The following is a 26,175-nucleotide window of genomic DNA, read 5'->3' on the forward strand; positions in this document are numbered from 1 at the left end:
AAATCTAAGACTTTTTTTACATGACCCCAGTTAATGTAATTGTGAGAAGGATTGTACAGAATACAGTATTTAAAATTTTTAATATCAGTACAATTCAGTTTTTGCTTTCTTTGTGTAAATGCATGTATGGCAATTGCACAAGACCTTCAGATCTGCTTAGAAAACCATCAGACACAACTATTAATGTGGTTCTAACAGGTGTCAACAAAACTCTGTACCTTTGTGATATATTTTCAGTGTGCTACCTTATAAATGAACTGTTTAGTTCACTTGCAGAAAGATGTGACAAAGACATTGCTGGATTCTGAATAGAGACCAAATTGAGTTAAACGATTCAATTGAGAATCCCAGCTGGACGCATAGTTTCTATTCACATGCACATCTTAATACACTGAACTGTAGCTATATAATGACTAGCCAGTACATGTGGGGGTACAGTTGTAGCCTGATTACTTTCCTTGTTATGACCATTATTAGCTATGGTCCAGAATGCAAGCAATCTTGCTTGAATGTGAGCATGTTTTGGAAATGGATATTTTTAACAGCACTTCCATGAGCTGTTGCAAATTGGATTCTTCACATTGCTTAATGTGAAGTAAAACAGCTTGTCGATAATGTTTTGCAGTTGGTTGTCCGTTGAAAGGTTGCTACATAAAAATACAGAATATACAGGGTTAGTGGTTTCATTTAATTACTACAGATATCTTTAGTTCTATATTTTCTCCATATCCATTCTGCAACCTACAGTACCTTCTTCTTCTTACCTCAGTAAGAAGAAGGTAGGTATAGAGATATATATTTGAAGGGCATCCAATATTTCTTAAAACTGATAACAAGGGTTGACTCACCATGGTAATCAGAGGTTCGAATGCACTTGCTCCAGACCTTCAGCTTAAGTTACAGGTACTCTCTGTTCTTCAATCATGGGCTGGCAATAACCAAACACTCACATAGAGGTTGATGCAGTTAAAAAAACAGATTTAATCAATGTAAAAACATCTAACAAAGGAATAGCCTTATGCGTTTGCACCTTGTGGGCCTATAACTAAGTGGCCATAAGACACGAAACAAAAAAACGATTCCTTTTTTAGATGTTTTTATATTGAATAAATCAACTTTTTAACTACATCAACCTATTTCAGTGACCGGTTTGTGTGAGCCCATGATTGAAGGACAGAGAGGTAAAGAGATATGTTATCATAACACTGTCATTTTGTGAGCCAGATGTCACTTAGGACAATGAAATAAACCTCTTGGTCTTTGGACCAAATAGGTTATGGATTTGTTAAAAATTGGATACGGAGAAGGATATTTAGCATTTATTTAAGCTGGATGGTACAAAATGCAGATGCAAAATATATTGAGAGGAATTTTTAAAAATTGCTTAATCCAAGCTGTAGGCAGGTAGGCTCCATGGGCACTCTGATGTGTCTCTCTTTTTTTTGTTTTCCTTGTTATACTTTAAATTCTGTGTAGATTACTTATGAATGATTCATTTAGGAACAATTCACACCAGTGGTGCTCTCCAATACAGTGTCTAAACATAGGTAGCAGAGCTGGGACACTTAGCAACAGGAACAAGGAATTCGAGAAAGTAGGCACAAATTACAACAACAAAGTGATTTGCTGGCTCTGTCACAAGAAGAGAGAAGTACAAGAGTGAATGTTATCTCAGAATAGAAGCCTAACTGCAACTGTTTAGAGAAATGTGTATAGGGGTGTAACATGAAACTGTTGCAAGAGATATGTTCTAAATACCCTTGTCTATTTTGCAGTAAACTGTACTTGGCTCTCAATCAGACCTGTTGGTTCCATTAAAGTTGTCTATTGCTTTAAGACAGCTAAGATTCCATTATTGGGATTTTATTTGCTATATTCTGGCCAATTTAACTTAGCTGGGTATATAGTTCTCAGTTGGTCCACTCAATATTATGTTTTAAACTGTGTGCCTAAAATGTGAATCCTTATTTATGAAGAGCTGGGCAGAAAGCTAAGTTCAAAAAAGTAGATGCAAACCACCATGATTTTTGCACTTTGTTCTGTGACCTGCACTTAGCAGCCTAAGCACAGGTCATTGTGGTGAAGAACAAATACCTGTGTTCTCTCATGAATACTGTGTTGCCTGTGGTTGGCATTCCTGTATTTATTATATAGGAGTGAAAATGAGCTTCTTTATATTGTAACAGACAGTTGAATTAATATCTTATAGCGAAAAAGAGTACACTAATTGTTCACAAATTATGAATATTAAACGCTAATTGATTTTTTTATCCACAGGGTGCAGCCCTAATTCGAATGCTGGCTAATTTTATGGGTCATAAAGTGTTTCAGAGAGGACTACAAGTAAGTGAAAAATGTCTTTTATGTAATTAATTTATATTATAATAAGCAGGTTCTCAATATTTTAAAACTTTGTTAATGTCTTTGGGTATAGTGCTTGGTCTTTAAATAAGTTAGCATTTAAAAAATGTAATTTCCTTGTAAAAAATGAACTGTCACTATAAATAAAATGCCAGCTAGATTCACATAGTCTACTGCAAGCATGAACTGATGATATGTACAGTATCTATTGGAGAAATTCATTATGTACATTTACCCTATTCATTATGTACATTTACCCTATTCATTATGTACATTTACCCTATTCAGATCCAGAAATGCAGAAATGACAGGCCAGCAGATTAGAATTTCAAGGGCCGTGGCAACCAACGTGGTAACCAACTTTTTTAAATCTATCCAGCCTATATGAAAGTCCGGGGACATGGACAAATTATATAGCTTTTAGTAATGTGCAGGCCAGCCTGATACCTGCGTGTCAGGTGATTTCCACAAATATTTTGTGGGACATAGAAGGGGGTCGTGGATGGGTTCAGTTTGAGCTCTCCCTGCCCCTGGCTTCTTGCTTTGGCAGCCTCCATTTATAGGCGCACGCCTACCCCTCCAGATCTCAGAGATGGGCGATTTGGGCGTGGGTCTATAAATGGAGCTGCCAGCTAGGTCAGAGTGTCTGGTCAAACCAAATCCGAATCCATGTGAGTTTTCATCACACAGAGGAGCTCTTACAAAGGATACAGGGTTCAGTGAATCATAAAGTAGTGGATTCAGTGCATCCCTAATAAATATACTCCCAAAACTTTGGACATAAGTTCAGTTACATAGTTACATAGTTAAATTGGGTTGAAAAAAGACAAAGTCCATCAAGTTCAACCCCTCCAAATGAAAACCCAGCATCCATACACACACCCCTCTCTATTTTTAATTAAATTCTATATACCCATACCTATAATAACTATAGAGCTTAGTATCACAATAGCCTTTGATATTCTGTCTGTCCAAAAAATCATCCAAGCCATTCTTAAAGGCATTAACTGAATCAGCCATCACAACATCACCCGGCAGTGCATTCCACAACCTCACTGTCCTGACTGTGAAGAACGACCTACGTTGCTTCAAATGAAAGTTCTTTTCTTCTAGTCTAAAGGAGTAAAGTTAAAATAGATAAAAATAGAATAAAAAAATAATAGGGGTCGTTTATGACTGCAAGTGCAGTGAACAAAGTGCAAATTCAAGTGCACAATGCAACATTTCCCCCAAATTTCCAGCAGTTTTGTGGTCACCTGATCCAATTGTGACCTATGCTAAACAGCAAAATGATGTTTGTGTGCATTCTTTAGATGCAAATGCACTGCACCAATTGATGCAGGGTGATGTAAGAACCCTGGAGTTATCACCTGGTTAGTTTGGAGGTGGCAGTAGCTTCAGGGTTCCCATGTGTCAATAGGAGGAGTAAGTGCTCACATCAGGACAGACAGGAGGTGCCAAGTTAGACTATAGAAGTACAGAAGTGCATGGAGTGCATATTCACTCAAGTACCTAATGAATGTGGTTTTACATACAACTGACTGCAGGGAATTTTGCTGGCCGCAACTCCACTTACAGTCATACATAACCCATAGAAACTCAAGCATGAAGCATAACAGAACTGCAGCTTTGTGACAGAAAGGAGGAAGATTAACAATTTCATTGAATTTCCTTGAAAGCAGCAGAAAAGTAACTTTTTCAGAATTGCAGTATATATTTGACTAGAGTAGTTTTCCTATTTCAATTTATATTATACATACTATTCAGACAAAAATACACTGGGGGTAATTTATCAACACTGGGCAAATTAGCCCATGCTGCAATCATTGTTCTACTTGCAGCTGGCTTTAAAAAGCTAATGACTGATTGGTTGCTATAGGTAACTGCCCATGGGCAAATTTGCCCAGTGTTGATAAATGAGCCCCATTTACTTTTTCACAGTTCTGAAAGTATACCTGGGTATAATAACCCCTTTCCTTTACTGTCACAGAATGCAAAGTTTTCTCTTTTTATACAAACTGTTGTTTGTAATTGTGCACTAGCCTGAATTAAATGGTGGCAGTTTTACTTACAAGCGTTATGTATATATCTTTTCAGTCAGAGAAAATCATTTTGAATGATTCCTATTTTCTGTACAGGAAATTGAATATAAAGGACCTGTTCAGACTTGAGCCAAAAGAAATAAATATCACTAGGGTTTTATTGATTTACACCACTCTCACGGTCGTTAGATAATGCAATGAATATGAAGTGGAAAAACATAAAATCGGTCAATAGACATTGCAGTTCAGTAATATTCCAATACATATTTTCAGTAAATAGTCATAGAAAATACAGTTTTCAAAGCAAGAGTGCTAGCGTTACCTTTTATGCTCTTAGTTTAATTTTATAGCATGTATTTGTGTATATGTGTGTCTGGATATGATTCAGTAATGATCCAGTACTAAAGGACACAGAAGACCATCGATGGTTATAGGATTAGCAATTTAAAGAAGAATGATACATTTAGCATTACAATATTCACATTATGGCAGTAGTAACATATAGTGAATATGGTAGAAAAGATAGGCAGTGATATATTGAAAGATAGTAAATGTTTACTGTGTTGAAGTTATTAGCTACAAGCAATCATATTTAAAAATACATGTACATTTTAATCCTCAGAAATGTTAGTGACCTGCATATAGTGTACATATGCCACTTTTATTGCTGTAAGCTGCTTTTCCTTAAAGGAACAGTTTAGGGAAAAATTAAAACTGGATAAATAGATAGGCTGTGCAAAATAAAATAAACAATTCTGATATAGTTAGTTAGCCAAAAAAATGAATGTAAAGGCTGGAGTGACTGTATGTCTGCTTTTCAGCTCTCTAACTCTGAGTAAGTCAACGAATATGCCGGGGAGAGGGGCACATGGGACATAAATGTTCAGTGCGTTTGCAATTGATCCTTAACATGCAGGTCAGATTCAAAAGCAAACAGTTATGACCCATGTGGCCTTCCCTCAAGTAACCAATCAGTGGAAACCAAGAGAGCTGCAAAGCAGGAAATATTGTTCTGATTATTCTGTTAGACATCCAGTCACTCCAGCCTTTATACATTTCATTTTTGTCTAATTAACTATATTGGGGGAAAAAAACGAAATGTTAAAAAACCCAATTATTATTGTTTTGCCACCAATAAGGATTAATTATATCTTAGTTTGGATCAAGTACAAGGTATTGTATTATTATTACAGAGAAAAAGGAAATCATTTTAAATATTTTGAACGATTTGTTAAAAATCAAGTCTATGGGAGGTGGCTTTCCTGTAATTTGGAGCTTTCTGGATAGGATTTGTGGATCCCATACCTGCACGGCAATAATACAGTCTCTACACTGAATTTAATCTAAAGTCATGCTGGTGGTACAGGTATGGGACCTGTTATCCAGAATGCTCAGGACCTGGGGTTTTTTGGATAATGGTTCTTTCCCTAATTTGGATTAATTAAATAAACCTAATAAACTGTTTTTTCTTCCAATACGCATTAATTACATAGCTTGGTTAGTACAATGTACTGTTTTATTATTACAGAGAAAAAATAAATCAAGTTAAAAAATTGGATTATATACAGGTTTCAGGATAATGGATCCCATACCCATAGAAACATACTGGCTGCTCTGTTGGTGCAATTATTGTGTTCCAGCTTGTTGAATACAAGCTTTGACTAAAGTGAATGAGGTCACTGCTGAACGTTTAATAACTGCTAACAGCAAATAAGGACTGTGTCATAGCCAAGATAGTATTCAATGAAGTTCAGTATTAAGGCAAGACAAATGACTGCAAGTTGTATGTAAATCAAAAGATATTCAATAATGTAACCCCTAAGTGGGTTATTTATCAAAGGTCGAATTTTAGAGCTATGTGGCTTTTTTAAACTTCAAATGAACTCACAACTCGAATGGTTTGGTTTCTTATCTAAGCTGATCAGATAACCCTACACTGCACTGATGAGCCTCAAGAAAGGCGAAACCGGTCTGTAGTTGGGAATCTGATCAGCTATTATCCTGGCTTCTGCTTTAAAAACCCAGTGGGTGAGCTTTAGCCTATAGGATAAACCCATGTAAAAGGGATTTTCTTGGAGCTTGTTTGGAATTCATTCCCAGGATTCCTTTTGTTTATTTAAGAAAAAAACTGTTATGGAAAAAACTTTGAATCAGTGAGTTTGAGCTGCAAAACCCGAAAACTTAAATTAATCGAGTTTTCATCGGAAAAAAACTCAAATTGCTTGTATTGATCATGTCTTTTTTCAGTGGTTTTCGCTTGAAAACTCAAACATCATGAAGGCTATAAACATATTTAAATGGTTCAAGGGACCTCTACCACTGAATTCTATATGACCTCGACAGGTTTAAGATGGTAAATTTTCAAATTCAAGCTATTTCCAGGGTTGTGGATGAGTTTTTTAACCCCAAAAAATACATTTTTGACTTAAAAATAACCTTGAAAACTCATTTTTTGTGGAAAACACAATATAAACATTAATAAATCTGCCCCTAGATAAAATACCTATTGTTAAATATTATTTATTCAATTCTCACATTGTTATATACTAGGTTTACAGCATCTTGTTTTGTGATGTAAGCATCAGGTTTTTTTTAGTAAAATGATATCAAATAATTTGACAGTTTAAGCACATGGCTATTTCAGGATGCATTTACATCTTTTATGTTTAAAACGATTTTCACGTTGCATACATGCCTAGTGTCAAACATAATAATTTGTCATTGTGATTTTCCTTCTTGCAATCATATACTGTAATGACTAGAATTGTCCCCAGGCAGTCTGTGAGAAATCAGGTGTTCCGGAAAACAAGCATATTTTATGGATGACTATATCCTCAAAATGACTGCATTTTTGGGAGGTAGTGACCAATAAAATATGCTTCATAAAGAATATGCTAACAATTAACTTGTTTCTGCTTATTGTCCCAGAAAAGCAATAACATTATTTTACCTTTACCATAAAAAATAAGTGTTCATCTGTGTACCCTTATAAAGTAGCATATGCACCTTAATCTGATTTTGAGAAAAATACAAAAGCTTAAATGTGGTTCAGGAGATAGATCATATCATTATTCTGTTGTTTTTATGTGATTTATGAACTATGGCAAGGTCAGATTGTTATGAACAAGTAATCAATATATTTTTGGTGGTTAGGAAGTTGGGACAGGTACTATAGGAGAACTATTCATTTTATTCCTTTAAAGTCCTTATGAAATATGTGTTTGTATTTAAAGGACATACTATTCATGTTTTGAGCTACTTTATAGAGTTATTATCCTAACTGTAAAGAAATTTCGTCAAGCTGCACATTTTCTTCGCCAGCAAGCCCTTGTTTCGGTGTTTTATGTTGGTTATATCTTGTGCAGTATTTAATCAATAAGTTGCAGGGGATGGCATTTTAGGCAGGCATCAAAGTAATAAGGTGGGTTGTTCAGGTCTACTTGAAATTATTGGTTAACTAAAATATTTATTTTTTAGAAACCATATAAATTATTGTTTCTCCCTACGCACACAACGTTTAACGCCAAAACAGTCAATAACATATATAACATAGTAATCTTTCTGTTTACAGATGTTCAAGCTTACATTTATGTCCATTAGGGTCACCAGTTCCTTTCTTTCACTTATACTTGATATTATTGATGGAGGTTATTTATGTTGCCAGTTGTAATGAAACAAACAAAAATTTATGGATAAAAGATGCAGGAAATGGCAATTAGGAGATTACTGAGAACTATTAGTTCTCAGTAACTGTTAGTAGAACTATTATTAATGCCTATTAATGGAGTAACCAAATAAATAGATACAAAGTAACAGTGCACCCGCAAGTTAAGGAAATGTAACAAATAAATGTATCAATTGAGGAGTTGCAAAGAGAAGTACGTAGTAACCTTTGTATCTCTCCTGCAGCCCTCCAGTTAACTAGTTCAGGTGCCGTAGTGTTAAATAATTTAAAACTCAACTTTTATTAGTCCCACTAAAAACATTTTTGCCACAAAGACACATCATTGAGAATCCACTTCAATGAAGCTGGATCATATCCATAAAATAACATACAACTTAAAAACACATAAGTGGACAAGATTGGGGGAGAGAAATGAGCTGATAACTTCTCAGCCACTATCTATGTAGATATATTCTTCAGTGGGGTGTATTTAAATTCCCCCTTTGCTGTTGTAAATAACTGGGCCAATAACAAGACGCTCAGTATTGGCAATGGTCATTCCTAATTAACTCCAGAAAGCCACAAACCGACAATTCTTAGTGGCTGGAATAGTTATTCCTTATTGCAGCCTCCTAGTAAGTTTAGCACCATCGACTGCGCTGCCCAGTGCTTAGTTAGAATATTTTTTCTTAATCTGCCCACCCAGACCACCCTTCCATAGTTTCCCGGCGTGTGTCTGCCTAACTACGTAGGGAGCAGAAAAGAGCTAGTCCCCCTCTGTCCACCTATGCCTCCCAACGCGTTTCACCGGAACACCGGCTTCCTTCCTTATGCCCCTGAGGAAGCCGGTGTTCCGGTGAAACGCGTTGGGAGGCATAGGTGGACAGAGGGGGACTAGCTCTTTTCTGCTCCCTACGTAGTTAGGCAGACACACGCCGGGAAACTATGGAAGGGTGGTCTGGGTGGGCAGATTAAGAAAAAATATTCTAACTAAGCACTGGGCAGCGCAGTCGATGGTGCTAAACTTACTAGGAGGCTGCAATAAGGAATAACTATTCCAGCCACTAAGAATTGTCGGTTTGTGGCTTTCTGGAGTTAATTAGGAATGACCATTGCCAATACTGAGCGTCTTGTTATTGGCCCAGTTATTTACAACAGCAAAGGGGGAATTTAAATACACCCCACTGAAGAATATATCTACATAGATAGTGGCTGAGAAGTTATCAGCTCACTTCTCTCCCCCAATCTTGTCCACTTATGTGTTTTTAAGTTGTATGTTATTTTATGGATATGATCCAGCTTCATTGAAGTGGATTCTCAATGATGTGTCTTTGTGGCGAAAATGTTTTTAGTGGGACTAATAAAAGTTGAGTTTTAAATTATTTAACACTACGGCACCTGAACTAGTTAACTGGAGGGCTGCAGGAGAGATACAAAGGTTACTACGTACTTCTCTTTGCAACTCCTCAATTGATACATTTATTAGAACTATTATTAGTATAATTAGAGGCAAAAGAGAAATTGCATATTTCACTCCAAATCAGTCCATATTTGTTACATTTCTGTGCTATTTATATATTTCTTTTTGTATCTTGTGCAACTCTTTTTTGCAGTAGTGTATGAAAATAAGAATGCATAGAATACAATGGTATATTGATTTTACAACTCCTGGCAGTTGTTAGCCATACAAATGTCATTCCATGTACACTGAAGGCAATATAAACAAATTAACAAATTAAAAAGTAGTTATGGAAATGTTTAGGTGTTTGTAAGTACGTTGGATGCTATTTAAAGTTTTTGTGGTTTAATTGTGATACAGTATATATAAAGTTTTCTTATTTATGTTTATTCACATGTGCTTCCACTTGCTGTACAACTCTTATTGGTCAACAATGGGGTTTCTATACCTTAACATTATGTGCCAAGTGGCACCTTTGTACCTTTTTACAGTGGTAGCATTGTTTTAATGTAACTCTGTGGTAGCTGGTACCATGAAGTTTTTATGTTCTCTCTGTTTTTTTGTATGAACTTCTCTTGGGTAGTTATTTTTTCTTTATGATAATTACTTATGTTTTATTATGTTCTGAAGACGTGTTCTTGCCTCAGTGTCGGACTGGGACACCAGGGGCCCACCCAAAAACCTTAGACCAGGGGCCGACTCTCGGTACTATTGTTCTTAATCTCCTCACTCAACGTCTATTATTCTAGTCTCTTTTCATAACATACTATAATCTATTATTCCATCTATTTAGCCTCTTTGTTCTCAAAGAAATAGGGAATGGCCTTGAAATAGGCCAAATGTTTAGCAGCGTGAGGGCCCACTGACACCTGGGCCCACCGTGAGTTTTCCTGGAATCCAGGTAGGCCAGTCCAACACTGTCTTGCCTTTACACCTCCACAAGGCAATCCACAACAAAGCTTGTTTTATTCTTTGAGGACCTTGATTGGCAGTTAGAACTTGAGGTTAAATAGTCTAAGCCTTACTTTGAGCATTTATTGCCTTGAAAAACTGCCTGAATTCATGTATTACTTTCTGTGACTAGACACTCATAATTCATATATTTCTGTTACCACTAATTGTGTAAGGTTTCTTCAAAGCTAGTTTTCAACTACCCCCAGCTGAGCAAATTACATGGATTTTCACTTGAGCTCATGTGGATCAATCATTAAACTTAGTTATTCTTATTGATCCACATATGTTAATAGCAAGTCCTGCTGAGCTTCCCTAAATGCCAAATATAGAAACCAATACTATTTGGAGCACCAATTATTAATAATATGCCATCTACACTTACTAACCATATTAAATAGGAACACATACATGTTATATATATAACTTGAAAATCTAACAATTGTAAACTAATTATATCCCGCCATGGTTTTTCAATTTTTTTACCTGTTGTGTTGTGCAGAGCTTAGAACACACCTGCAACTGTAAAAAAAAACAAACCCAAAACAAACAGAAAACAAAATAAAATGATTTACTCTCTTGAAATGTGTTTTAGGAAATCACATCACAGATAGCAGGGGAAGATGAATTATTTATAACATTGCACACTACTTAGAAATGTCCCTTAAAGTAAATTGATGCTCACCTGAAATACAATTATGCTAAGATGGAAAAAACAATAAATCTTATCTGCTCTTAGTAAGCTTTTCATTTTGAAATTTAAATAAACTACACATGGGATCATGTCACATTTGAGCACTATAATTTTAGTCCTTAAAATGTGCTGAGATGCCAAATAAAAACAGAATGTCAAGCAAACAATATGAATGCCCAAGACAAAGACGGTAAGATAAAAAGAGTCTTGAGAAAAAGGAATTTCAGTATTCAGGGTGTTTTATAAATTACTATAGATAATCTGCTGAAATACAAATTTGTAATTGCTGTATAAATTTGCTTATTAGAACTTCCCAAAGGGGGCCTCAGCAATAAGTGTCACTGATAAGCTAAGTCTAATTAAAAGTTTTATACTGCATAACATCCCAGTTAAGTTTATCTAATCTTTTTCTAAGTCTACAGAGAAAAGGTTAACATTTCAGACCGCAGTAGAGCTAAATTAGAAAATAATAGTAGGCATATATTTCTAGTGTATATTTCATGACTGGCCTGTGTTAAGCAAAATAAAACATAAATAACTGAGCTTTAGTCCCAAGACAAAGATAATTTTATGTAATAAATGTATCAATTTATTTTTTTCTATGGGTATTCCTATAGGTATTAGTGCTCAGCTAATCTTCGTAGCAACAAGGCAAAGCACATGTTGGCAGTAACATTTCCAACAATATTTTAATATTATGGAAAATAAATTATTAAATCCAAATGTATAAGCATTAAATCCAAATGTATATGTATTAAGTTTTGATTGCCTCACCGCAAAAAAATTCACCCACTCTCACCCACACTGTTCATTCCTATGGGATTTATATAAAAATATATATATGTGTGTGTATACCAAATGGTGAACTCTAACTTTCACCCATTGGTAAATATAATTATTTTAGGTCCAAGTTCATATAAGGTCCTAACTGACCATTGTATGTCACATTTTACTATTTTACTATTTATGCCGTAATAACAGTATTGTCTCAAGAAAATATTTTTTCTGAAATACTGTTCCTCTGAATAGTAGGAATGCAGTGTAGAATAGTATCTTACAGCTCAGAAAATTATACAGACATGTACAGTATCTTAAGATGATACTAACACTTTAACCATAACATATGGTTAGGATAATTTTACTACATTGTGACAAACATTTGATTCTTTAATTGGATATATTTACTACATAACTGCAAAACCATCAAATGAAAATGTGCAGCTTTTGTTTGCACAGGGCCCTTTAAAATAACCACATTCCATCCATAATACTTTGATATACAATTATTAAAACCTTAAAAATATTACTACTACTACTACTAATATAGTATGTATTATTCCTTAGAGGGAATGTTTGCATGTTCCATATCAGATACACCATGAACATCAGAATACACCATATCCAAATTGATAAAATATAGTGCTGTAATTAGAGAAAAAATGCATTTAAAAAGTACATTTATGTTATAGCACTTTATTAGTTCTACAGGTTACAACCTTTGCATCTTGTTTACCCAGAATATTACCATACAATAACAACTTTGTCAACTTTTTTTTTTTTTTTTATTCTGTCACTACTGGAGCATGATAGTCTCCACTTTGAAGTTAGCATCTCTGAGATAATGACCATCTGTTTGAGACTGATGTGCTGGCACCCATTACTCTTCCCCACAAAATCATTTAACTGTAATTAAAAGGACTTATGTTAATGCAATTCTATTTACTAATGACCAAGAATGTGTAGTTTAACAAATACTGTTTGCCCAACCTTTAATTTTTTAAAAGTATTACTATTAACATTGCTAAATCTCCAAGAACTGCACTCTACAAATAAAGACATGTGAAATGGATAATAATTCTGCTAGTGGAGAAACATTTTGTACCTTCATTTTTAGTCTATATTAGCAAATCAACAGAATAATATATGTATATAACAGTATATTATGACATGGCTATTCATAAGAAAATGTAGTTTTGCTAAATATTCCAACAGTAATCCCACAATTAACATCTAGTTTGTATAATTCTATTAACATTGAAATTCATGATGACTAGCTATTTCCCTACATATGAAGAAGATTGATGTGTTATTTTAAAGGAACAATTCAGTGTAAAAATAAAAACTGGATAAATAGATGTACAAAATAAAAAAATATTTCTAATATAGTTAGTTAGCCAAAAATGTAATGTATAAAGGCTGGAGTGATTGGATGTCTAACATAATAGCCAGAACACCACTTCCTGCTTTTCAGCTCTCTAACCCTGAGTTAGTCACTGACTTGAAGGGGGACCACATGGGACATAACTGTTCAGTGAGTTTGCAATTGATCCTCAGCATGCAGCTCAGATTCAAAAGCAACAGTTAGGATCCAGGTGACCCCCCTCAAGTCACTGTGGGCGTCCCCGCGAGCAGCGCAGTGGGTGTCTCTGCCTCCCCGCTAGACCACCAGGGTCAGGTAACTAACATATACTTTAGTTGAAGCACTGGAATTATATTTGCTATTTTGTGTAAATATTTTCTACTTTAGTACAGGCATGGGACCTATTCTCCAGAATACTCAGGACTTTGGGTTTTCCAGATAAGGGATCTTTCTATAATTTGGATCTCCATACCTTAAGTCTACTAATAAATAATTTAAACATTAAATAAACCTTATAGGATTGTTTTGACACCAATAACGATTAATTATATCTATGTTTAAATGTTTTATTATTACAGAGAAAATTTAAATCATTTTTAAAAAAAAATAATTATTTCATTACAATAGAGTCTATGAAAGACTGCCTTCCTATAATTTGGAGTTTTCTGAATAATGGGTTTCCAGATAACTGATCCAATACCTATATTTTCATTTTCAAAAGATGCAGTTGTCATACTCTCTTGCTGTTGTTCCTTTGATACATTTTGTCTATTAGTTCTAATCAACATGATTTTCTGACCGAATATTAAAAAAATAAAAAAACTCTTAAATCCGTTTATATGAATTATTAATCAGAGCAAATATCATCAGGAGTAATAGTCTCAACTGGATGTCAGAACAAACACAGTCTGACAACCATAACAAGCAGGATAAGTCTGGAGTGAAGCTTCAGGAGACATTTAATCAATTTTAAATACAGAATACCAAAATATGCTAGATATGTAGGCACAACATTGAATTTGTCATACTTATGGATGCTTACTACTGTGTCTTGCTTAATATTAGATATGGTTTTCTTGTATTTATTGCAAATTATTATTGTTAATACTTCCTTGATCACACTGCCAGTGAGTTTATTTAAAGGAAATATTTCATGAGTATTAAGCTTTAATTTTAACTGTGCCCCCCTCAAAACAGGTGCTGTTATTAAATAATGCCACCCTTGCAGCTTTATAAACTTTTCTTACAAACTTTATAAGCAGCATAATGTACTATATATTGTATAGATTCTGGTCTTAAAGGACAAGGACAGTTAAACTAAATAAGTAAGCTAGATAAGTGTCTCCAAAGATGCCCTAGTAGCTCCCCATCTTCTTTTCTGCTGATTCACTGCACATGCTCTGTGCTGCTGTCACTTACTGAGCTTAGGGACAGACTCAAAATATATTACAGACAAACCTCATTTTCTTCTTGAAAATTTGTGACGACCCCTAAGCTTAGCTTCTCAACAGCTGCTCAGAGCCCACTGAGCATGTGAGTGTCGCAGACACTTTCCAAAATGGTGACCCCCTGTGACAGGTTTGAATCATTGCTGCCATTGAGAAGCTGAAACTTTAGGCTGGTGCAGTAATTTCAGTATATAAAACATGGAATTTTTAGCCCTATTCATTTTTAGGGTTTAATTCTCCTTTAAAGTTTGTGGGTACCTTCCCAACATGGATCGGTACAACTACCATTGCTACTGATTGGGTCTCATGTGTTTCTTTAAAAACAGACTTAAAAAAAGCCTACGGGTTTCCAAGTGATTCTAGTCACCGCCTCTTCCTCCGCAAATGCTTCAGCATGTGGCAATTTAATTTAATCTAAATGTAAGATACAACTGTTGCATTTTACTAATTGTAAGTCTTTGCATTATTTTCAGGTATTTCCTTTTTATTCCATATTAGATATTAGGGCTGTTGTCGATATACACCCCTAATTATTTAGGAATATTTTCATGTTTAACATGGACATACACATTTTGGTATTTAGTAAATCAAGACCTGGCTGTCTTAGAAATAAATGACATGTAGGATTAAATACATTCCATTATTTCTTATGAGGAAGTCTGTAATAGAGAGCAGAATGCTCCACAAAAACAATGGCAACTGATATTTATTAGCTAGTTATAAGCCCATGGTGAGGCTTAGGCTTTGGAGAACAAGAAGATTGCTGCTCTACACAGTTGTAGCTAGAAGAGCAAAATAGTATCCAAGAAACAACAAACTTAGGTTTGTCTACTCACCCCTTGAAAATTGGATACATTAGAATTATATTTTAGGTGGCATATATATATATATAAGGTTATATACATAAAAATCATTGGAATCTACTGCGTATATCTATATATATTTCTATTTGTCCATTCACATTTAGCTTTCATGTGTCTTATTTTAATTTAGTAGCATTTTTTTTTTGCCTCCTGATTGCCATACAGTTATTTAAGGCCTTTATTTAGAGCAGGGATCCCCAACTTTTTGAACGTAATTTAAAGCATAAACCATTCAAGTCAAAGGGAAAAAATTTAGGCAGCAAGTCTATTCCGGGGGTAAAAAACACAGTAAAAAATGCCTAAGGGTGAGTTGTCTGTGCTATAAAACACTGGCCATTTTCTGCAAGAAGCTGTTTACTATATATTACAGCTTTTACTGGGACATGAAGTAAATAACTGAAGCTAAATTGTTGTTGTGGACACCTAAACACTGAAAGTTAAGTACAGTCCTCGTCAATATCTAAAGATTTTCTTCTTGCTAGTAAAGTCCAGTTAAAACCTAATGAGAAATCTCCATAATCTTCTAATTATTTTCATTAATGTTGGAATGAGAATAATGCACAACTGTGCTATTTACATGTATTAGTCGCAGGTATTGACAACACAATTGACATTTCAGTCTGTAGTGTATTACACATGGTTCTACTGTGTAACGTGTCTACACGCTTTGGTCTTTATTTTTCAACTAAAAAATATAAATGGATATCTGCATAACGACATGATTCTAAATGTGCATATTTAGCTACAACTAAATTGTGTTAAAAATTATAATGTCCATCCAATTCTAACCATTAGTGTATCCCCCAGCACATGGACCTAAGAACAAAAATGTATACACATAGATACATTCACATACATACATATATATACAGTCATATGAAAACGTTTGGGAACCCCTCTCAGCCTCCATAATAATTTACTCTACTAAAACAAAAAAGATAATAGCGGTATGTCTTTCATTTCCCAGGAACATCTGAGTACTGGGGTGTTTTCTGAACAAACAGTTTTAGTGAAGCAGTGTTCAGTTGTATGAAATTAAATAAAATGTGAAAAACTGGCTGTGCAAAACTTTGGGTTTTGCTAATTTGAATGCATGTATCTGCTCAAAAATCATTACTGGCAACACCAAATTGGTTGGATTAGCTCTTTAAGCCTTGAACTTCATAAGCAGGTGTGTCCAATCATGAGAATTTAAGAGGTATTTAAGGTGGCCAATTGCAAGTTGTGCTCCTCTGAAGAGTGACCGCATGGGATCCTCAAAGCAACTCTCAAAAGATCTGAAAACAAAGATTGTTCAGTATCATGGTTTAAGGGAAGGCTACAAAAGGCTATCTCAGAGGTTGAAACTGTCAGTTTCAACTGTAAGGAATTTAATCAGGAAATGGAAGGCCACAGGCACAGTTGCTGTAAAACCCAGGTCTGGCAGGCTAAGAATAATACAGGAGCAGCATATGCAGAGGATTGATAGAATGGTTACAGACAACCCAAAGATCGCCTCCAAAGACCTGCAACAACATCTTGCTGCCGAAGGTGTATCTATACATCGTTCTACAATTCTGCACAATTGGCACAAAGAACATCTGTATGGCAGGGTGATGAGAAAGAAGCCCTTTCTGCATTCAAACCACAAACAGAGTCACTTGTTGTATGCAAAAGCTCATCACCGTTATTTTGGAACAAAGTGCTTTGGACTGATGAGACAAAAATTGAGTTATTTAGTCATAACAAAAAGCGATTTGCATGGTGGAAGAACACCGCGTTCCACGAAAAACACCTGCTACCTACTGTCAAATTTGGTGGAGGTTCCATCATGCTGTGCGGCTGTGTGGCTAGTTCAGGGACTGGGGCCCTTGTTAAAGTTGAGGGTCAGATGAATTCAACCCAATTTCAACAAATTCTTCAGGATAATGTTCAAGCATCAGTCACAGTCAGCAGCCATCAAATTTAACTGAACTGGAGAGATTTTATTTGGACAAATGGTCAAAAATACCACCATCCAGAATCCAGACACTTATCAAAGGCTATAGGTGTCGTCTAGAGACTGTTACATTTGCAAAAGGAGGCTGAACTAAGTATTGATGTGATATCTCTGTTGGGGTGCCCAAATTAATGCACCTGTCTAATTTTGTTATGATGCATATTGCATGTTTTCTGTTAATCCAATAATCTTTATGTCACTGCTGAAATACTACGATTTCCATAAGTCATGTTATATATTAAAAGGAAGTTGCTACTTTGAAAGCTCAGCCAGTGATAAACAAAACTCAAAAGAATTAAGAGGGGTTCTCAAACTTTTTCATATGACTGTATATATATATATATATATATATATATATATATATATATATATATATATATATATATATATATATATATATATATATATATATATATATATATATATATATATATATATATATATATATTTATAAAAAACACCAACAAGTGCAATAGTATACAAAAATTAGCAGCAAGACTCAAGTCCATGACATATTCAATAAACTGGCAAATAGAAGAACTAGGTTTGCATCATTTATTGACCCTGCATATCCATCTTTATTCTTCATTCCATGCTGTAATAGCAATTCATTTTAATGAGAAAATCTTACATATCTAGAATAATACCTTTTTGTTGTAGTTGATGTTTTAACTGATTATCATAGAACTTCCACGCTAAAATTGCTTTGATTGGATCGTTTTTCTAATTATGATAATGCATGTATGCTGCTTTTTTAAGGGCTTAAGTTTTTATCTGTTTTTGTTCCTGTCTATTCAATGCAGCCATGATAAACCAGTCTTCTAGAATTGGTTATTAAATGTGAATTTGCACAAATGTTTATTATTTCAGAATATGTGCTTAATGTATGTACAATCTCTGAACATGTAATGATAGTGAAATTTATCCAGTGTCGGACTGGCCCACTGGGATACCAGGAAAACTCCCGGTAGGCCAAGGTGTCAGTGGGCCCTCCTGCTGCTAGACATTTGGCCTATTTCATGGCCATTCCCTATTTCTATGAGAACAAAGCGACTAAATAGATGGAATAATAGATTATAGTATGTAAAGAAAAGAGACTAGGAGAATAGAGGTTGAGTGAGGAGAGGAAGAATAATAGTACTGAGCGTGAGCCCCTTGTCTAAGATTAATTGGTGGGCCCCTGGTCAAAGGTTTTTGGGTGGGCCCCTGGTGTCACAGTCCGACACTGGATTTATCAACCGAGTGAGCCTTGGGATAAATTCTTATATTTTCAAATAAGATATTGCAATTTGTCCAATTATATGCCATAATGTGCATCCTCAGGCAAGCCATCTCATAAGATATTCATGGAGCATGTATCTGGGGCCCCTAGTAGTAATTATATGGGCCTCCTGTAGAATTTTGCCACATATCCTCCCCACAATTACCAGGGTTTTCCGAATAATGGATTTTTCTGTAATTTGGATCTTCATACCTTAAGTCTACTAGTAAATAATTTAAACATTAAATAAACCAAATAGACTGGTTTTCCTTCCAAGGATTAATTATATCATAGTTTGGATCAAGTACAAGGTACTGTTTAATTATTACAGTGAAAAAGGAACTCATTTTTAAAAATTTTGATATAACGGGAGACAGTCTTTCCTTAATCCTGAGCTTTCTGTGTAACGAATTTCCGGATAACGGATTCCATACCTGTACCAAAAAAAAATTACTGTTCCATTGTAATAATTAATGGGGAGTTTGATTAAATAGAATTATATAACTGTAATACAAAACTGGATTGGACTCTGTAATACTTAATATCATACCATCTATCATTACATATGATAGATAATTATATATGGCTTTAGCTGATATCAGTTCCCAAGTTAAATACTGGATGAATTTCCGTCTATAAATATTTATTCATGTTATGTTATGTAAAAATAATAAGATGCCTAATCCTTTAGCTGGACAGTGCTTATTTGATGCACATATATATATGCATAGATAGACCAAATGAGCCCAGCAGGGTTTTCTGCTTCAAAAAAAAAATCCTCTCTAATTTGCAAAGCAAAGTACATTTGTGCTAATTTAAAAAATGGCATTATTTATGAATTCACTGAACATTCTGAAAAAAGTGTAAAACGTTACTTTTGTAATATTCATGTACTGTGCCAGAAGCCATTATTAAATAGATTTTTGTTTGGGCTACATGTTGCAAGTATTACCAAATCCATGATTCTCTTGTTCCGGATTCTGCTCACAATATTCTCAAGAAATATAATTAATTATTAATTAGAACAGTAAGAAATGCCATAATAATAATAATAATAATAATTTATACTTATTTATATTTAAAATCATCTGACACATCCATTAACATTTTTACAGCTGTTTCATTATGTCATTTAACTTTCTAATAATAAAATGTAGACAACTTGTCAGGACTTTCATGAATTGTATAATATTTTTTGGCTTGTGATACAGGCTTGCATTGGTTTTTAATCGTGCCTCCCTCTTTGCTTCAAGTGCTACATCTGAGAACTAACTACTGTTATTGGTTTTGTGTTTGATCCTAAAGCTGGTTTTTAAGCAATTTAGAAATCCAATTTTATGTACTTGCTGATTACAATAAGGAAAATAACAAGAGTGAAAGCTTATTATTTGCAGCACTAGTTTCTTAAGCGGATTAGAGATACAGCATTATACTATAAACATGATAGTCACACAATTTATTCACTTAGCAGCATAACATCTTCCGTTTTTCAAAAGTGGGCAGTAAAATAACATTTAATGATTGTTTGTATATTTAGTTAAAACGATTATCTAAATAAGTTATCTAAACATAGCTAGATAGATGGATAGATAGATGTCTAATATCTAGACTTCAAAAAGCCCAAAATACAGTAACATAGTAAGTTAGGTTAAAAAACCTTCCGGGTATTCCGTGTATTTTAAGCATAACCTCATTTCTTCTAATCGTAATGAGTGACCATGCATCAGCTCGAAAGACCTACTGGTTAGTGATGGGCGAATTTTGCGCGAAATTCGCGAAATGGTGAAAAATTCACCAAACGGCGCCGGCGTCTAGTTTTTGACGTTGGTGCCCATTTTTTTGACTCCGGCACCCGTTTTTGACGCCGGCGTCCGTTTTTTCGAAAACATTTTTTTGATGCCGGCGAATTTTTGCCGCGAATTTTCGCGGGCGTTTCGCGAATTTATTTGCTGGCGGCAAATCGCGCAAATTTGCCGCAAATTCGCCCATCACTACTACTGGTAAATAAAGCATTAAAGTAAATACCATTTTCTCACAGAATGTCCCAATTGGGCAATTTCTTTATTAATTAAATAGCTGCAATCACATCTACTTACCTTGTCCTGTGTCAAAGAGTGCACCTGCTTTCTTTGCCTATATCTTTATATCATTCTTTGGAGAGAACAGTTTTGATTCACAAGTGATTTGGAAGGAATTCAGCAAGTATTCAAAACAAAAGATCCTGCAGTTTGCCTACTCTTTTTCACCAACATTCTCATGGTCAGGGAGTTGGCACGTGGCTGCTTTTTGCAGACCACTTTCTTCCTTTGAAACCATCTCACACTTTTTCACCCCTTTGACTGCTTTCAAATATCTTGGGTGATTTCAGTCTTGTCCTTCTTATTTTCTCCATATAACCTTTTAATTCAACCTCCTGCATTAGACAGAAATAGCATCCATTAAAGATAGTTACTTCCTTGATGTGGCCTCCACCAGAAACCTAAGTTTTCATTGTATTTGTCAGTGATCCATTTCTTCTTTATGATCATTACCTTATTGCCTCTTCTGTTTCATGCCCTTTTCCTTCACCTCAATCAAATTCCTGATTCAAAATACTCACACTATTGACCTGATCTGTTTTTGCTTACAATCTCAACTTCAGTCACACTCAATTCTTCATTTGATCCTTATTTGCTTGTCAAAATGTATAACTTATTTCTACGCTCTATTATTGATGTTATTCACAATATCTCATATACTCTATCCCTGGTTAAACTTTTAAAAATGTTTCATGCAGTCTTGTACCTGATCTTCAGAATGCATGTGAAGAAAAAACTGTACAAAAGCCTGCTCAAATCCTCTCAACATCATCATGTTTTCACTCTACTAATGGGTCCACGATGCCAGTGCATATATTTAATATTTAGATAAAATACCCCATGTCCTGAGCATTCTGGATAACAGGTCCCATACCTCTACTTCTATAACATAAAGGGGCACATTTACTAAGGGTCGAATTTCGAAGTTAAAAAACTTTGAAATTCGGCCATCGAATTTGATATTTCGATAGTCAAAGTATTTTTTCGATCGAAAACGGACGTTTTCGATCGAAGTAAAAATCGTTCGATCGATAGATTAAATCATTTGAATCGAAGGATTCGAACGATTTTACAAAAAAATACTTTGACTACTCAAAACCGCCAAAGTTTATAGGAGGTCCGCCGTAGGCCAAACAGTAATTCGGCAGGTTTAACGTGGCGAAGCACAACGTTTTTTAAAGTCAAAGTTTTTTCAATCTAATTGAAATTTGGCCTTCTTGATGGTCGAAGTTCACAAAAATTACTTCAAAATTTGAAGTTTTTGAATTCGAAAATTCACTTTGACCCTTAGTAAATGGGCCCCAAAGTGTGTGTACTGTAGTACTATAATAAAATGTAACTGGTGTTTCATATTAAAAACACATTGATTTGCATTTTTCCTGTAATAATTAGCACCTTGAACTTCAACTTCCTCAGACTGGAAGCAGTGTGAAAAAGTCTACCCCTTCCAGTAAGCTATTAAAATTGGTCTTCATCCCTCAAGTATATCAAAGATTTTATTTTCTAGATCAAACCACAGATGGTTTGATCACTGCAGATAATGTGAGCCATGTATAACAGCATGATTGGAGGAGAAATCTTCATGATCCCTGTTCACAGCATCCCAGACTTCAAATGTTTGAAGTCATTTAGTAAATATTTATCATTTTGTTGTTTTTAATTTTTTTTGGAATTAAAAGGTTAGTGACAGGGGATCCTGTTCCTCCAGTTAATTATAGAGTGTTGCTGTTTAATTTGCATATATGCAGGACCAGGTTAACCATAGAGCCTGAATGTTGTTATGTTGAAGAGGGTAGAAAGGCCTTAGTAAGCGGTAGCACTCCATGGGCTTTACAACAGCCCAGCGCACAAGTGTTAGTGCAATAAGGTATACAAGAGCATGCCTTTTAGTGTCTGAGATCTACTGCTCTCTTCAGTGAGCATCAGAATAAAAATCGAGAGCTTGCTGTTGGGAGCAGTGACAGAAATCATAGCCAAAACCCTGTGCTCCAAAAATACACAGATATTATATATTTTTTGAGGGGCTTCTTTTATTACTATAGAAACAAAAGCAAAAGTGCTTCTTTTCTAACATACATTACATGGCAATACTTATTGAGTGTGCATGAGTACTGTGACTAATGTCCAGTCAGGCATAACATGAACAATTCAAAATATTGTGCAACTTCCCCATCTAAGAGGATATCATTAGTTACCTGATCTGTTTTTATAAGGTACAGATTATTTTATTATGATTTCTCCTAATATTATGGTTAACTATGTAGAGGCACATTTTTCCCACATCTAACTAAAAATACCCTGTCTTTGTTTATAGGTTTTAATTCAAATGCCAAATCAGCACTTTAATTTCCACATATTCACCTTCCATAGAATTCCTGCCAGGAGAGAATAAAAAAAAGAAAAAGAAATATAATAAAACAGGAAAATTTTTATAGATAAATGTTTTACAGTTGATCTATATTCGTGCCCACAAGAGTCCTCATCATGACACAAAGTTAAGTCTTTATGATTAATGTGGCTTAACCACAGTGACATTCCCAAACCAGGTGTGCTATATACAATATGTAATGCAAATACATATGTAGTCCATAGGTTTGCTAACTTATTATTTAATGGAATAGTAGGATCTGGTGTACAGCAATTACCTTTAAAACACTCCTGTGCAATTTTAATATTAACACATATTAAGGTAAACTGATTTTTTTTAAATGGCAAATGTATTCTTATTTTATACATTGAGAATAGTTTTCTGCACCAGCTCCAAACTCAATGTAAAAGGAATAAAGCAATGGCATATTTATTACAATATTGCCTTGTGACTATGAAGATTTTCATTCATCCAGGTCATGGTATATCTAGTATAGGTCAATCTTAAAACAACTGGACTTGCTGAGTAATCAATAAAGACGTTTCACTACTTATCCGAGCAGCTTCTTCAGTTCAACTGACTGGTGTGGTAAAATTTCGGCATATAAACTCTTCCCCTAATCCATTTACAATGGCACATTGTAACTCTTCAAAGAGGTGACATCTGAAGAAATTCACAGAGGTGTTGATTCTGTTTAGTTATTGTGATAGGATTATCCAATGTGTCATGCAACTCCTAGATACAGGTGTTACTTGTGAGAGTTGCATGAATGGATGTGTGAAGTGTTCTGAATCCGCCGGGGTACAGATGTTAGAACAGCATTGTATGTAGCAGATCCAAAGGATCAAACACCAAAAGAAAAACAAAGCAATGTGGTATACAGAGTCCAGTGTAGCGAGGAATGCACAGATCTATACATTGGGGAGACAAAACAACTGCTCTCCAATCGAATGGCTCAGCACAGGAGGGAGAACTCTACAGGGCAAAACTCAGCTGTCTTTCTACACTTAAAAGACAAGGGACACTCCTTTGAAGATAGCAAAGTCCAAATCTTGGATAAAGAAGACCACTGGTTTGAATGAGGCCTGAAATAGGTGATTCATGTCAAGGGGGAGAGACCATCTCTGAACAGAGGCCAGGGCCTTCGACACCACCTGTCTGCTACATACAATGCTGTTCTAACATCTGTTCCCCGGCGGATTCCGAACTCTTCACACGTCCATTCATGCAACTCTCACAAGTAACACCTGTATCTAGGAGTTGCATGACACATTGGATAATCCTATCACACTAACTACACAGAATCTACAGCTCTGTGAATTTCTTCAGATGTCACCTCCTGAAGAGTTACAATGTGCCATTGTAAATGGATTAGTGGAAGAGTTTATATGCCGAAAACTTCCCACACCAGTCAGTTGAACTGAAGAAGCTGCTCGAATGAGTAGTGAAACGTCTTCATTGATTACTCAGCAAGTCCAGTTGTTTTTAGATTGACCTATACTAGATATACAATATTGCCTTGTTTCCAAGTTCTGGAATATTTTTACTTACTTTTTTAACTTTTTTAAATGATAGCATAATAATGATTTTAACCACCAAATTTAGTTGTTTACTAAGGAAACCTATTAGGACGTAAAAAAGAAGGAACAGATGTGCTTAATTTGAGCGTGCCAAGCGCATGAATTGTCACAGTGTTGTTTCTTTACTTCTAATATTCTTAGTTCTCCTTCTCTCCCTATCATAGCAGGAGCAGAGCACCCCTACCTTACAGGGCATGCTGCTTTAACTTTGCATGGAGGAGGCAGCTTTCTCTAGCAGATACATCTATACTTGTATCCAGCCAGGCACACATGGTCTCCTATGCTACTATTACAATGTTAAAGCTTAATTGTCTGAACACAATACTGACAACAGTGACAAGACTAAAAGTTACATTTCCTCCCTCTTAGTCATTCACCTTGCAAAGTAAGTGGCCCATTTTTGGCATCTTTTGACAGGTGCATGTTTCATTTGCTTCTGTAATACTGTTAATACTTAAAAGCAGAGGACTGGTGGAGGCATATTAGGACCATAAGACACATACTCATTTTCCAGGTTATTTCTAAGAAGAAAAGTTGGCCTTATGATCCAAAAAATAAAAACAGTAATGTTCTACTTGCCAGTAACTCAATCATCAGTTAGCATTTACTGATTAGATGTTTGAAAACAACCATGATTGGTAACTATGACTTACAAGATAGGGCAAACTTTATTTAGATCATTATTATATTACCCTAATACCATTGTGTTACACTTGTATCGGGAGGTAGCTAAAAAATGTCCTCATTGCTTTATACATACCCCCTCAGACATAAATTAATAAATTGTTGCCTCCAGTCTTGTGCATTCTCTGATGCCAAATGTGAGGTCTTTACCCCTTAAGTTTCCTATGAGATTCAAAAATTGTATTTCAAATTTTCTTATCTACCCTGATATTATGTTTGTGATTTTAGGGTTTTCATTTACTAATTTAGGTTTGTACCTTATTGAAAGCTCCGATGTACTTATACCTTTTGAAGGTAACATAGCAAATGTTAATACCTACTGTGATGTACATACAGTATATCAGGGTTTTCTCTTGGATCGGTCTTTATCTTACCATAATTGTTTTAGATGGGAATAGAACAGATTTAAGCTTATTAGGAATTGGTAACCTCTTGCACTCCAGCTGTGGGTCAACAGAAATCCCTATTTATCCTGTTGCTGCACTACAATGCTCAACATGTACAGTTTCAGCTGGAAAGATATTCAAGTGCTCATAGAATTGGAGACATTGACTAGTGTGTAAACAGAATTTGATATCCTTCAGTCACAACCACAGCACAGTAG

At 35.1% G+C, this 26,175-nt stretch overlaps 1 protein-coding gene across 1 annotated transcript in view; it reads left to right on the top strand.

Moving 5' to 3' along the window:
- trhde.L (thyrotropin releasing hormone degrading enzyme L homeolog) overlaps positions 1 to 26,175 on the top strand; it is a 313,341-nt gene that overhangs the window by 198,498 nt on the left and 88,668 nt on the right. The window contains exon 7 of the mRNA XM_018241799.2: positions 2,278 to 2,343. Coding sequence (XP_018097288.1) covers positions 2,278 to 2,343 — 66 coding nt within the window. The remainder of the gene's footprint in view (positions 1 to 2,277; positions 2,344 to 26,175) is intronic.

The sequence above is a fragment of the Xenopus laevis genome, chromosome 3L (genome assembly GCF_017654675.1).
Source record: "Xenopus laevis strain J_2021 chromosome 3L, Xenopus_laevis_v10.1, whole genome shotgun sequence".
Taxonomy (NCBI): domain Eukaryota; kingdom Metazoa; phylum Chordata; class Amphibia; order Anura; family Pipidae; genus Xenopus; species Xenopus laevis.